The following is a 15,353-nucleotide window of genomic DNA, read 5'->3' as shown; positions in this document are numbered from 1 at the left end:
CCATGAACAGCGTGGGCGAGGCCTGCACGGAGCTGAAGCGCGAGTACGACCAGTGCTTCAACCGCTGGTTCGCCGAGACCTTCCTCAAGGGCGAGCGCGCCGCCGACCCCTGCGGGCAGCTCTTCCGCCGCTACCAGCTCTGCGTGCAGGTGCGGGGCCGCCCGCGGGCCCCGCCCGCCCCGGCGCCCTCCCCCTGCCCCGTCTCCGCCCGGGAGCGGCCTGCGCCCTCCCCCCGACCCGTTAGCCGGGAGCTCGCAGCGTGGTTCCGAGCCGGGCTCTAGCTCCCGCGCCGGTACCACTTACCTGCGCCTCTTCGAGCACCGTTAACGTTAAAGCTGTGCCCAAAGCTGTGCTAGGATACTAATCGGAGGTCACACTTTGTACCAAAGAATATCCAGCTTAGCACTATAAAGGTGTCTCTTTTTTTTTCCTTTCTTTCTTCTTCACAGAAAGCAATCAAGGAGAAGGATATACCCATTGAAGGTCTGGAATTCATGGGCCCGAGCAAAGGAAAAACCGAAAACTCCTCTTGACCTCTGCTGTACGTCTGCTGTCACTAATGTGAACCTCCAGACTGAGAAACGTAACCAGACAAGACTAGGTGCCACCTGGAAAAGGCCTCGGTTAAGCTGCTTTCTCTATGTAGCCTTTTAGGAAGCAAATACTCTCCTCTGCTTGTAGAGAGGGGGGAAAAAAGGGTCACGTGGTAATTACTGCCTCCTTTTCAATGAATGTTGGTGGTGGTTCAGTCTCTAACAGCTTGAAAACCCYTTTTAACTAACTTCCCGTGTGAATGTACTCTATAATGGGAGAATACTTATTAGGATGGGTTGATCTGTGACCAATTTCTCTTGCTTATTTATATATCACTTGAAAGCATTTAAAAAGCCTATGAAGGGAATTGGTTTACTTTGTCTCATCTCTGTGCCGCTGAATTTTGGAGAAAGGAGTTTGATAYGATCCTGAATGCTGAGGGGCTACTGTGTTGTTCTGTGTCAATGCCAGAGGTGTTACAAAAGCACTTATGCTGGATGTGCAATAACTTAGCTGAAATAAATATAACCAGGCTGTATTTTGTGCTAGTAGATAGCTGTCCTGTAGAATCTGAGTATGACCTCTAAGAGGAACAGAGAGAACCTACAACTTCACAGCATTTTCCAAAGTACTGAAACAATCTGCAACTTGAATTTTCTCTTCTTTAGTGTTATCTATCCCTACAGTAAAAATGCAGTGCAGGCCTGGCCGCCGTTCCACGCGCTCTCCCGCCAATCACTGGGTCTGCCACAATCATTGTTAGACTCTTCCTCGAGGTAGTTGGAAGTCTGTATTGAATGAGGGCAATGTTGCGTTGAAACCTGACAGCTGATACGGTTAAAGCCCCAGTTGCCTGCCCTAACCCTTGGGCAACCTCACTGCTTACGAAGCTGCTCCTGAACCATGTGTAGTTCACTCCTAGTAAAGCAAACTAGTTATTACTTGTTTATTCTAATGTGCTGGCTTGTAAACTACAGAAACTCAGATRAAGTTGTTCTGCAGTGGCAGTGACTGCTGAAAGGGTGAGATAGCCAGCTAACTCATCAGCTATCCCAGCTGAATGTGGTATTGGTGCATTAACTCCTTCATGTAACCTGATGATGAGACTGGTTTTTGGTTTTCCTGAAATGGTTGTCTGAAATTCTCTTCCTTTGAATGGCAGTAGAAGGGCTAAGGAGACTTCTCCTTGGAAAGAATGGAAGATTCCTGATGCTGGGTATTTCCTGATGTGGTTGTGAATTAGCAATTAGCCTTTTCTTCTCTCCAGTTTTCTATTCCTCCATCCCAAAATACTGAATGACAGAGCTTTGTTCCTGCAGATCTTGCAGGAACTAGGAAAGGGAAGGTGTTTGGAAGAGGAGTAGGGAGTATAGAGCAAGACCCACCCCCTCCTGTCCTGGGGCCCTGAGAGCCTTGTGGCAGGGGAATCGCTTGAAATGCTTTCAAGTGATACTTAGACAGGGATGGGCTAAAACTGCCCCCCTCTTAATACACCAATACAGGTGAAGGAGTAAAAAATCATTCTGGGCTGGGGATAAAAGAAAGAAGTCAGCTTTCTAACTCCGTTAGAAAAAGTTGAGCTTCACTCATAGCTTTTAAGGACTACCTCTGGTGCAGTTCAGAGCCTTTACTTTAAAGCAAACAAAAAAAATCGCTCAGAAAATACCTCAGTTGCAGTTCTCAAATACAGTAGCTGGCTGGTCTGTGCCACAGACATAAGTAGCGATTACACGTGCTCAAGAATAGCTTAGGATTTGTGCTGAATACCGAGAACTGCAGCATACTGGGGCCTTTGTTCCCTGTGTCTTCAGCAATGCCCTAAACACAGCAGCTTTTGAACTGTCTGCTCTGTAGTGTGGTTCAACCATGCTGCCTTTTCAGGTGCATTGGGCAGGTTGCTCAATAGGCAGGACAGTGATTGAATGTAGAACTTAACAGCTTGTTTTATAAAATTTAAATTGCTAGGCCACTCAATTATAAATAAAATTAGTTTTCTCTAGGCAAGTTATGGGACATACTATAGGAGAACATTCTATTCTATTAGAATATTATTCTCTTTTATTCTAAATAGTGTGTTGGGGACTGTCAAGAGTTAAACTTTTTTTTTTTAAGGAATAACATATACAACTGCTTCACTTTTCTATAATCATCTATAATCATTTCCACATAAATGTAATGTTATTTAGTCAGTTAACTTTAAAGCAACTAAGCCCATTAGTGTCTTGTTCTGTGCTTTTAATACAGAAAAACTTAGAAGTCATTCTACTACAGTGTTCTGTTGAGCTAAACAGGTGAGATAAATTATACTGAAACATGAGCAGAGGCATCCTACTGTGCCCACTTTAGATGATCTTACATTTAGCTTGTTTATTATCCTTCACTCCTTTCATCTGCAGGATGCCAAGTCGGCTGTTGCAGTTTTGTTTTCCCTAAAAGGAACATTAATGGCAGCTAAGGAATACGTTTTCTCTGCATTGTATCATGTAAAAGAAAACAGAAGTTGCAGAGGGAATTGGAGAACATCTGACTTATGGAGAGGAAAAGCTTCAAAATTAATGCAGTATTGGGACAGATACTAGTCAAGCCTAAAGCCTTCAGACTTCAGAAAATAGTAAAGTTCTAGGCTCTCCTTGAAATGTTAAGCTTTAACCAGCAGAGCCGAGGCGCTTCTCGATGACACTGCATMTTACAAAGAAGCAGTGGAGCAAAAAGTGTGTTTTCATTTGTAGAATCCGAGATAGACTTTTGTATGACTAAACCACGGCTTTATGAAGAGCATAGTTGCAAGTAATTTACATGCACTGCTTATAGTATACTAAAATTCCAGAGCCAAAGATTAATATTGTGAAATTGCACAGAGATTAATACACACGTTTGACTGCTGCCCCTTTCTGTTTCAGAACAGGCCAGGTGAGAGACAGTTGGCTTGATGGTGGCATTAATAAAATACTTACTGCAGTAGTTGATTATGCAGAACATGCTTTGGTATACACTGAATTTTAATCTAGACTGTTAGCCTAAAAACTGTTTATTTGAATGTAAGCTGTGTGTTTACAGTGATCAGGTAGATGAGGCATCATGCATTATTCACTTTCATATTTATGATGAATGCATTGCTAACATTAGTATTACCAGGTACAGCAGCAGGTGTAAGATTGAGTTGGCCAAACCCCTTTGTTACTGCACTATTGCTTGTGGGGAAGTCTCACTGTTTTAAGCCAGAACAAACTTCTAAGGATACATAGACTAACAAAAGAAAAAGTCAGATTCTGAAATCAAGTTAGGAGTTTTTATTTGAAGGACCTCTAAACAAGTACATAACAGAGGTCATAACACCATTCAACTTGATAGTAGAAGGAATGCAGAGTTTCTTAAATGATGGTTCCCATAGAACATTCTGGTCCAAATGCAGGAAGAGCCAAAGTTTTGGCTGTGGTCAAGAACTTAGTTTTCGTCTTCATAACCAGTTGGGAGAGCATTAACGTGGGGATTGTGGAATAGAGTTTTGTTCCCATCGCCCCAGGGAAAAGGCTGTTGAAAGACAGAAAGAAAATAAGCCATTGGCAGCTAATGAAAAAATCTGCTGCAGCTCAGGAAGTTCGCTCTTGCAGCAGGAAATAGATTCAAACATCACTGGTGAGTTCAAACATGAGCTGGTGAGTTAAGCAAGCTAACATCTGTTCTCCAGGTTGTACAAAGTGAGAGGCGGAAAACAGTCTCTGTTAGATGGCGACAACTAACTAGCTCTGTGCAGTATGATCGACAGCATTGATCTTTAATATCCTGGTAAGACCCTTGTTTTGAGAATTAGGGATCAGCTCTGATCAGCCTTTAGATCTGTATCAGTGTAAGGTGCCTAAAGCAGCTTTATAGTTGAAGCATTTTCAGTGACACATCAGCAGAACTACTCTGGGAAGCAAAAGGCTCGTTCTAGATCTGCAAATGCAAGGGGTACTTCAGCTCAACCATGAGACCCTCTTGCTGTCTCAGAAATAAAGTTAAGGTCATAATTATGTACACAGCACCTCACTTCATAGATAGGAAAGCAACAAAAGCTGTAGTAGCCTCAGCTGAATCTCTGCAATCAGAGAAAATAAGGCGACCTTCAAACAGAGCACTGGCACATACCTTGGTCCTGATCCGGAGGTGAGCATAAGGAATAAACTCGGGTCTTTCATGCTCATGCTGTGCTTTTAAGTAGCAGTTCAGCATGCAGACACCAACTCCGGGAAGAGCAACCACAAAGGTCAGGAGCTTCCACAGGCGGGCTAGTAMAGAGAAAACGCATCACCTGAGGTAGAGCCGCCAGGTTTCTGTGGCGGCTGCCCAGGAACACGATAAACGCACTTCTGTTCCCCAGTGCGGCCCCTGTCCGCTCCCGAGCTGTAACTAGCCGTTGTTCCCCGCAGCGCCGAGACCCCCACCCCGGGCTGCCCGCCGCGGAGGGCGGCGCCTGACAAGGGCAACGGCGCCTCGGCCGCGGCGCCGGGCTGCACCCCCGCCCCGGGGCCCCGTTACCTCCGCCGGGCTCGTGGGCCGCGGCCGACATGCGGCGCCCCGGCGGGGAGCGCGGGGCGGCGGCGAGCAGCAGCCGGGAGACCCTCGCGAGCGCCGCCATCCCCTCAGCCTCCGGGGCGCCCGCCGGAACCGGAACCCACGGCGGCCCGCGGGGGACAGGCGAGCTGCGCGAGGACGCCGCGCGTGCGCACTAGCGCTCCCACCTCGAGCCTGACCTTGAGCGCGGCGGGCCGCACGACCTCGCTGCGCATGCGCCGTCCCCGGGCGGGGCGGTGGGGGGAGGGGTCGGCGGGAGCCGTTAGTCGCGTGACGTGGTCGCGCCGTGTGGGCGAGGGGCGCTGGCGCCATTTTGGCGCTGAGGTGTGGGGGCGCCGCTTTGTCCATCCGAGGTSCGGGGGGCCCTGCCGTGTGGGCTGCCCCGGCGTTTTGGGGACAGGGTGCCGGGAGAGTGTTGTGGAGCGCTTGGGGATGCCTTGGGCCAGTGAGAGGTCTGGAAGGACCCGGAGAGCTGAATTTGGGGCAGGTGTAGAGGTGGGGGCAGCCGAGGCGAGGTAGGAGCGCAGGAGCTCCTGGAAGGAGATCGCAGGTGGTGGCAGGGACTGTCAGGATGGGACACAGGGAAGGACCACTGCAGTGAGCGGCTGTGGGTGCTGACACGCTGACCGTGGTTTTGTGCTGGCTTGTGCTGCACGTTGAAGGGCAGCTATGGCTGCGCGCAGTGACCAGGCTGTTCTCCAGAGCAGAAGGGAAGGTATCAGTATGTGACATCGCGTACAGAGAAGTAGGGGAAGAAGCTTTCCCAGCGTTCATGTCCATAGCTGGGGTTCAGAGACTGTGTGTATTCAGTACAGATCACTTAGGAAACAGTCCTGGTGTCCTGGGTAGARTTCCCTGTCAGTGGAGCAATTCCAATGCTGTATTTGGGTTTCTTTTATGCAGCAGCAGAGAATGGCTGTTAATATTTGTCAGTAGGGCGTTTTCACATTAGGGACCAGTCTCCTCACTAGGATATGAAAACTCTTAAAAATCAATGGCAGTAGAAAGATGTGTGTCATCAATGAAATGCATTTTGGTAACCACTGATATGTTTTTAATTATCTAGATTCCTGGGATGATGCTACTCAAGTAAAATTAACAATATCAGTTGAATAAACACAAGATCTTCAGAAGAACTGTTCACTATAATCAATTTGCAAGTGTCTGGATCCTGTTTTTATAATAACTTTTTGTTSGAGTCTGATGGTTGCCTGTTTGACCTCTGGTAGAAGCCATATAAGTGGAGAGTACATTTTCAAATACTCATCAACTCTGAAGTAAAATGAGAGGACTCCTGTACTGGCTGTACAGACAGAAACAGACGGTGTGAAAGTAGAGAAGCAGGGAACCTGAAGGTAAGGACAATGGCAAGGTYTGGTTTGTGAGGGAATGATGACGAATGATCTGCTTTTTCCATCCTCACAAGGTATACTCATTTGTGGAAGGAGAAGAAGATGGTTCTACTGTCTAATGAAGYAGATATCTATGAAGGACAAAGAGGAGCAGAGGGAAAGCCCAAGAGCTTGGTTTGGATAGCTGGATCTCCGGGGCTGGGTTATGTTATTACACATTGCTGCTCTGGCTATGCATAATGTAGGTCCAGTTCAGTGCAGCTCCACAAAACTGATCAGCTTTTTGCAGCAAGACCAAAGCATGTTGTGGCATGGCTGGGTTGCTGTTACAACGTGGTCGTTAGAGGGTAGGAAGCTGTGTTTGCTGCTGGGAAGTAAGTATGATTTCATTCTGTTCACTTGGCTGAGGRCTTGAATCTTAGTGTGTAGCATATAGAAATGGTGAGATGGCTGACATCTTGGAAGGCTGTTGTGAAGCATATCTGGATGATATTTTTATGTCAAGATAAGTTTGCTATATCTTTCCAGTGTAAACTGTTAATAAATACTTTGRTATTTGATGGACCCTTATTTTTTAAATCATGATTATCTCTTCCAGTGATCCACCTTCATATTCTTTCATTTAATATAGCATTTCAAGATCAGTCCTCTTTCTGTACTGAAAGAAAAACAGATATTCCTTGGTGGCRTTGCACGTATCCACCTACAGAAGTGTTCTCCCAATGTCTGCATCCATCTGAAGCCTTTTTTAAAGTGCAGACCTGAAACAGCTGCAGCTCACCACGTGTGCGCACACTTGCTTTGTTGGATGGACTTTGGAGTGTTAACATGGTGAAGTTGTTGCCCACACTGGAGGTGAATTTTGCTTTTCTCCACCTGCATCATTTAGATTTCAGGCTTAGAAGTTGTATAATACCAGGCTTTTCTAGAAACTAGAATGTGACTTACCTTGTGAACGGAAGTTTTAAGAAGCTTTTTGTATAATATTTAAATGGTGAAACCAAGATTAAGTTCTCTATCCTAAAGTGAATTACAGTGCTGATTTAATAGCAGGAACCATGTAAACAAAAACACTCTTGTTTATAGAGAAAAAAAGAAACCCATAAGCAGAAAACAGACATTAACACTTCCAAAGGTGACTGTGCAGTTAAGAGCAAAAGAGAAAGCAGAGAAAACAAAAAAGAATCAGCAAAACAAGTAGGAAACTGCTGTCTAGGCTAAGGAAAGAAGCGTAAAGTGTGACTCAAAAAGTTTTTGAGCTGTGTTGTCACCATAGCCTCGGAAGACAACATGCAAGAACCTAGCAGGAGGTGAGAGCAGACAAGATGTGCTTCTTTCTAACTCTTCCTGACACCTACAGTGTCCTCTGACACCACTGACAGTCTTGAAAGTGCTCTTCCACCAGAGAGTCACTTAGTAATGGCAACCTTTTAGCACTGCTGCTCAGATCAAAAGAAGTCCCTTGTGGACACTTCCACCCTTCAAGCTCCAAGGAACTGGTGGAAAGCAAGTGAAAATGGAGGTTCGARTTGATCCTAAGCCTGAGTACTATGGCAATTTTGTTACAGTCTCTAAGTTACATTGGTTTAAAATGAGACTTTCACAGGCTTTATCACCCCAAAAGCTGCAATGAATGTTAACTGTGTCAGGAGAATAATGGGGCTGATTAACCTCTTCTTTAAATGTGGTGCAAGTTTGGAATGACTGCTGAAATACATAAAAATTCCACCTGATGCATTTCTTCTGAATGAGAGAAGACAGATAYTTGAAGAAAGTAGATATTTTAGAAGAGAATTTTGAGGAATGTTATGACACAGTTGTATAAAATCTACTGTATTTGTGCAATATGTAGTGGTTATTATCACTGTCATGATTGCACTCATCCTGAGAGCAGAGCAAAAATCTTTATAAAGGAAAGTATCAGTGAATGAGGAGTCTCAGCTGTGCCACTGCCTCAGTAGCTCTACCTAGATTACTGATGCATGGTTTGGGATCCACCTTTTGGACTCACTGGTATGCACTATTGCCTTACACAAGAGATGCAACAGTTTTTCTGAAACAGACCTGTGTGAGAGGCTATCAGTTGATTTACTCACTGCTAAAAATCTGGTCCTAAATCCAGCATTTTGAGGAAGTTTGAACAAGTACGGTCTTCAAAAAGACCCACCATTCTGGGAGCCTTTATCTTTAGAGTGAAGAAATGCTACAAAGTTTGCTCTGCTTTTGCCAAAAAAAAAAAAAAAAAAAAAAAAAAAAAAAAAAAAAAAAAACAAGTATCTTCCAGAAAGCTGGTTTCAGTGGTGAATACAATACTTGGAGGCCAGGCTCACAACTCATATAATTTGTCTTGGATATCCAGTGACTGTCTCTGGATGATGTATAGCGTCTGGTTTGAACGTTCACTGTTCGATTTAGCAAAAATATGAATGACAGCAGTGAGCTAGTGTTCAGTACAGATGGAGTTGACTCTTCAAACTGAAGAASGTTTGTAACACAAATCTTAGAAGTATGTGTACTAAGCACAGAAATACTTAGATAGGCAGGAAGCTTTAACATTCAGGTAACAGTCCTAAAAGTTAGCAAGTTCTGCTATAGTGGCATTCCACTGTAATTCAGAGTCAAAGGGCACTTTCAAAACATTTGTTCTTCACCTTTTTTTTTGTTTGTTTGGTTTTGTTTTTCTTAGTTGCAATGGTAGATAGTGCGGAGAAGAGGATGTGGATGACTGCGTAAATCACTGGTGAGATGTGATTTCTAAAAGCTCCCTGATACCCTCAGCCTGGGCGAAGGCTGAGAGCAGTGCCGGTCTGGTCCGCCTGGTGGCAAACTGCATTCACTGGAAGCGCCTTTCAGCGTGGGAGGTTTGGAAACAACAAGCATACTTGCAAGCAACATTGGGATTTCAAAGTGCAATCTCATCTTTGTGCATTTGCAAGTTTTCAGGGACCTGCTCATCCCTCTAGAATAGCAATGTTCCCTCCATCAGATACTGATGGGGGCAGTGTCTTAACAAATGCAGAAATTGAGCTGCAGAGATAGCGCCTGTGTCTCAAACTTCACAGAGTTTCCTAGGGATTCTTCGTCTTCTCCCTGTGGTCCTGAAACTGCAGAAATCAATATTCTGCCATCTGTAAATCCTTTGTTCCCCTTTTCACCAGGGCTTTATCAGCTTTGTAAGTGAAGGAGGGAGGGGGAAAAGGGCRTTCAGAGAGCCATTGTCCCTTCTCCCGGGAATGATCTGGAAGCACTATGCAAATCTTTATTTGAAGACCCTGGGAACTGGGGGAGGGCTTTAGCTGCGAGCTCAGTAGGAGGGGAGCTCTGCATCCCTGCTCACACACTCCTGCCTAGTGCAAGTAGCTGGGAAGAGTGTTTTTGAACTGGCAGAAGAGGCGCTTTGTGCACTTCTGTGAGGTTTTGCACTCCTTATATCTCCTGTTTTGTGTTTTTCTGCCTGCCCCTTCTAAGTTCTTGAGAATTGCAAATGAGAATTGGCCAGGGGAGAGATTTCAGAGCTGTATTTAGTAATTATGAAATCAGAACAGTGCAGTGTGTGCCTCTGCAGCCTCCTTCCCTTACATGCTTACAGGCTTTGCCTGAAAGTCTCCCACCAAGCTGTCACGCAGCTCCACCGGTGCAAGTGTAAGTGCCAGTGCGTAGAGCCTGGCTGCTGGCATGAACCTAGGGCACAGACACAGCTTCAGTAAGCAAATGATCCAGCTTCTCAGGAGTAGTGAGGTGAAATAGTTTGGAGTTCTCAGATTATCCCACTGTAGCCAAATCTTAAAAAGCCTCCTCTTATCTGRGCAAAGACTCACAGTCCAGTACCTGCACTATGAAACCCTGCAGTTTGTCCTGGTTTGACTCAGAGCTCTGCATCACCTGGTTTGCATTAGGACAGGGTCACACTAACTGCCAGTTTCCTGGAAACTGTGTAGGGTCCTTCTTAGGCCTCATGGAAAGGGAAATACCCTGGCTGCATGGACACATGGGTGAGCAGGACAGTGGGGGAGGGAGCATGCAGATTCAAATCTGGGCATTTTTGTGCTGACAAGCTCCTGTAAAGGCAGCCACAGTCATTCTGATTTTCTGACCTTCATTTTTTGTCATGGCGGTAGTCCCACTGTTTACTTTGCAAACTCTGGGGCTTTTTTTGTTTTCCAACAAACTGTAAAAATATCTTCAAATTATGACAGTCCTGGAAAGCCCAACACTATTCCGTTTCTCCTGGGCCATTGAGAAGATGATGCCTTTTAAAAATCTCACTTTCAAAATCATAGGAACACATGCCACAAGACCTGTTTCGCCATTGCCTTCCACCTTATATCCAAAGCAATGTAAAACACAATCATTTTGATCTGCTAGTGCTTCATTGCTTTGCAGATCAAAAAGAGTATATCACAGACAACTGGGTATTTACATGGCATCTAAATAATTTTTTTTCCAAGTGTGAATCTAGAGTAACTCATCTGACTCTGGTGAGTCTACCCTGGGACTGTACTAGCTAGAAACTAGTCTGTACATACCCTTTCGCTCCCATAAGCGCTCCCACTACCTGTGTGCGCTCGCACATCCATGTAGAAGCTTTTCCAAGTACACTTACTTGCATGCGCGCTGATGTATGAATGCACATTCTCACCCACTCGTCACACGTGCATGCAAACACATACACATTCTCAAGTGCACACATCCATTCCCTTTCTCTCATATACATTTGCACACATACACAGACCTTTTTGAAAGCTCCTGTTTTCAGAAAGGTTTTATTTATAGGTCCTGCCTGGTTGTGAATGTGAAAGGGAGAAAGCCCCTCAGAGGGTTCCTTTCATGTGTAAATCAGCCTGGGCTGAGAGCTTTGGGGTCACTGAGAGGAGGATTTCACTCTTAATTACTCAGAGAGAAAGCAGGCGGGGGACTTTCTCAAACTAATAGTGTTGTTCTCTGCTGGGGAAAGCAGCTTGAGACCCCTGAGTTTCTCTTCCATCAGACTTCAGCTCTGATTCACAGGCCTCTGCCAGCGCAGAGTTGGTGTGTATGTGGCACTTGGGACAAACACGGTCAGCCTCCAGATGGGCTTACTCACGTATTAGGAATGGTTATGTTCATTCCCATTGCTGGGTGTTCTTTGGAGACTAGTGGAGGAGCTGAGCTGGTTTGATTGACTTTATACCACGTTTATTGAAAAGTTATGTTAGTCTGTGCTGTACATATCTGTGACTCCATCTGAGGACCACAGAATTCTTCTAGACATACCTGAAAGTTCCCTGTTTTCTGCAAAGTAGAAAAATGTTGCTGTCTAGAGTTTAGTCCAATGAGCAAGGCTCTGAACTTGGACTTAAAAACAGCATTGAATTCCCCAATTGGCCCCATGATGCCTTTGTGACCTTTGACAAGAGGCTCGCTACCCTGTGCCTGGCTGTGAAGCAGGGCGTAATCTCTCCAGAATGGGGATGTTTCRAGCACAAGCCAGGATTGTGATACTCTTGGTAATAAGGTTGTGTGAGTGTCGGGATAAACATGGAGTGAGGAGCGTATCTGAAGAGCTATGTCTTTTTCCTGGAATGCAATACAAGCACGTAGATTCCCATGCTGACATTTCATTATCATCTTCGTTTCATTGACACCAAACTGTCTCCAGAAAACCACTACAAAGGCAGGAATACCCAGGGCACAAGCCACCCAGTTCTGTACAGGAATCATAGGACCTGCTTGTGCAACCACACATTAATACGAAGTACAGCTGCAGAATACAGCTGTTAACAGTTGTAGGGAAGAGATCCACTGTGTTGGCCAGTGTTCATGCATACGCAAGCAAGTATATTTTTTAGCTTCAGTTGGCTCAGTTAAAGCTGCATCCTTGCATTTGTATTTCATTTTCACATGCCCTCTGCATTTCTAGATAAGAAATAAATGCTGCCAGGGCTGAAAATTTTCAAACTATTCACAAACAGCCCCACTGAAGCCCTGATACAATGTTCTTCAAGTTGCATTAGCTAAGCTTGCCTGGGAAGACTGAGGTTTTTGTCCAGGAGCACCTGTTTGAGGAAGGTAGCAGTAGCGGGGGGGGGGGGGGGGGGGGGGGGGGGGGGGGGAGCCATCAGCAGATGAGGTCAGCACTCTGAAGTGTCTGTGGAGGTCACAGAGAAATGAATGGGTCATTTCTTTTGCAAATGAAGAGCTGCAGCCTTAGCAGAACCCAACATGTGGGTCCAGGCTGTTCCTTTTATGAGCTGATGGAAATGGGGCCCAAACGGACTTCCCTGATGAAGTTCTGTCATAGCCTTTGTTGTCACAGCCTCCCGCAGCATGTACCGGGCAGAGTGTGTGGATTCAGGGTTATCCTGGCTACCTGCACAGAGTCAAGAGGATAAGGGCTTTACAGCTGCATAGCAAATCTAAGGCAACACTGTATCCTTACTGCCATTCCACAAGGAGAACCTCTTTGGAACATGTTTCTGTTTGCTTTAGTGCATAAATAGTGAATAAATCCAAGGGCTGTCTTAAAATAATGCATATAACTGAGTAGCAATGATTAAGAAGCCTGGATTCGAGTCTTGATTCTGATGGTAAATGGTAAGTTTCCTTGAGAAAGTCCTATGAGTGCTTTATGCCTCAGTTTCCCTGCCAAATACTGAATAATAGTAGTGTATTAATTTTTCTAAAACATTTTGAGGACTTTGGGTACAGAATGCTTTATGTATGCAGAGTTGCTAATATTAAGCTAAACATTTAAGTAGCACATTCTATCAGTGAAATAACTATTTTTGTCTATTTTTTTGTGCAGCAATGTTGTTTTCTCCAGATTGCTAATTTAGAATTTTATACATATAGGCAATGTCAGTTATATCTTGTCACTTGCTCCTTTTGCGTCTTTGCAGACCACTGCAGAACTTCTTTTGCTGTGACATTCTAATGGAAAGTGGAGACACCTCGAGGAGAAGGTCAAAACAGACAATAGCAATTATAGTCAATAGCCTCAATGACTTGAGAAAATCAGGCCTGAATTATATGCTTACATGTGATCTGCCTATACCATCTTTCCTCTGTACAGGTATTTAAAACAAGGCAGGACGTGAGAGTAACCATTTCTGTTGTAGCTGGAGTGCTAGGAACAGCATTCCACAGCCTCAGGTAGAGTAAGGCAGGGTGGGGGTTTTAGGGGAAAGGTGGCTAAGGCTGGAGTAACTGTGCCCTGGCTTTTTCTCACTATGGTAATGCTTCAACGGGGGCAAGTAGCTAGAAATCGGAATAATCCTGGCTCTGCCAAAACTTGCACCAGAGAGGAAAGTAGACTTAGGTTTGGATTTTATTTTTTATAAACCTCTGCTATTTGTGAAGGATTGTTTTTTATGGCATTTATCTCCATTTTCCTTAGAAACCTCAGGAGCACCTTCTACCCTTTAAAATCTGTTACAATGTATTTTAATTGTGTGATACTGGAGCCCAGCCACTCTCYGTTGGTTGCAGAAAGAGGACCTATAATCACAATACATCTTCAGAGGGGTAAGTGCAGTCTTTATTTCCTAAGAACAACCAAGTTTAAACTACTTTGTGTAAGGGGAGCTAAAAGAGAAGATCGATGTTTCTGACGGTTTGGGGACAGTTTCACATTTGGGGTAAGGCTGGGGTTCGCGATGGAGGCCTGCACCCAGGCAGTAGTTTGACAGCAGACGTGGGTACACACTAATACAGTCTCTAGAAATCACAGAAGCCTGCTGAGTTATTGTGAGCTGGAGGAGCCTTTCTGTTTGTGGGCACATGCGTCTGCCTTCCTCACATTGTGAAGACATAACTGAGACATAAAGGAGACTGGCAAATTGCAGAACGCTGATGGAAGGGAGGACGACAGGCAGAAGAGGAAAACTTAAGACTTTGTGGACAAAAGGCTCAGGCCTCATTGTGAATTCTAGCAAGCAGTTGGTCTTTAAATAAAAACCTTTTTAAGTAATGTACTGATATAATATGGGAGACAGATAAATATCTGCCAAGGATTTTGCACCCTATTCGCGGTGTGGTTACAGGAGATGTTAACAGAGAAAGTACTTTTACTTACTGCCAAGGTTTGTATTTGTTCATCTACCTAAACTGTGTAGGGCAGGCTGTTTAGATCACATCACAGAAAGTGGGATGCAGATGACACTGAGGGGTATGGCCATATAATGGCCCCACAGATTAAGACTAATTGCAAAGAAGACACAAAAGCTGGGCAGTTCTAATTTACTTTCCTTCTAGTATCACCCCTCGCCCCCCACTGCGAACATTATTGCTGGATTATCTAGGGCCTTCTATTGGCAGCACTTTGCTGTACCTGCCGCTGGTCTATATCCCCTGTCCCACAGACCCACCCCTATGATACCCTGGGCAATACACCCAGCTGAGCACCTCCACTACGAGTAATGTGTTCTTGGCCGCGACATTGTTCTTATTTCATTACACTGGGACTTCAGTAACATGATGTAGTTGCTTGGTTGAACTCCATGGTGGCTGTAATTGGACTGTACACCTGTGCTGTGCCCAGTGATGAAATGGTGGAYGCGAGGTGTTCCACCGAGCACAGCTAGCAGCTCCTCTCTTGTCAGTACGTACACTCTTTTTGTGTCTGCTAGCAAATGCTTTGCATGGCAGGTTTGTAGGCAGCCTTTCCCCATACCCCCACCCCTACCACAGCTCTAGCTGCTCCACATGTTGTATTATTTTAGATTGGTGCCTCATTTCCAATTTGTTAGACTTTGAAAGCCTGTTCTTGAGCCTTGAACCATTCTCATAATGCAGCCTTGTGAATTAATTGCCAAAGACTCACAAATTGCTGATAGATATGTGCAGAAACTAGCTACATGGTAGGTCATTCCTGTAAATCATTAGACTCTTCACAAATTTCAGTCTGGGCTTTTCCTTAAAAGCCTTCTCCCAAAC

General features: G+C 45.0%; 2 protein-coding genes and 1 long non-coding RNA gene across 3 annotated transcripts; 2 read left to right on the top strand and 1 right to left on the bottom strand.

Annotated features, from left to right (window-relative positions):
- The first annotated feature begins 2 nt into the window (after window positions 1-2).
- Window positions 3-710, top strand: TRIAP1 (TP53 regulated inhibitor of apoptosis 1). Its single transcript, XM_085326187.1, has 2 exons — window positions 3-149; window positions 450-710. Exons 1-2 carry the CDS (start codon window positions 3-5, stop codon window positions 531-533), a joined length of 231 nt encoding a protein of 76 aa, XP_085182313.1. The 3' UTR covers window positions 534-710.
- Window positions 711-3,809: 3,099 nt separating this feature from the next.
- COX6A1 (cytochrome c oxidase subunit 6A1) lies at window positions 3,810-5,209 on the bottom strand. The gene is made up of 3 exons (XM_085326186.1): window positions 5,053-5,209; window positions 4,663-4,802; window positions 3,810-4,065 (listed from the first exon to the last, which is right to left on the bottom strand). The coding sequence occupies exons 1-3, from the start codon at window positions 5,150-5,152 to the stop codon at window positions 3,979-3,981; spliced, it is 327 nt and encodes a 108-aa protein (XP_085182312.1). The 5' UTR covers window positions 5,153-5,209; the 3' UTR covers window positions 3,810-3,978.
- Window positions 5,210-7,075: 1,866 nt separating this feature from the next.
- Window positions 7,076-14,007, top strand: LOC146600123 (uncharacterized). Its single transcript, XR_014898367.1, has 4 exons — window positions 7,076-7,295; window positions 9,127-9,180; window positions 13,319-13,491; window positions 13,816-14,007. It is a non-coding gene; the product is annotated as an uncharacterized LOC146600123 (long non-coding RNA).
- The last annotated feature ends 1,346 nt before the right edge of the window (window positions 14,008-15,353 follow it).

Source organism: Rhea americana, unplaced genomic scaffold (assembly GCF_003343005.1).
Source record: "Rhea americana isolate MKP2758 unplaced genomic scaffold, rheAme1 scaffold_128, whole genome shotgun sequence".
Lineage (NCBI taxonomy): Eukaryota > Metazoa > Chordata > Aves > Rheiformes > Rheidae > Rhea > Rhea americana.
Note: the sequence above shows the minus strand (reverse complement) of the source record. Positions and strands in the feature narration are given on the sequence as shown.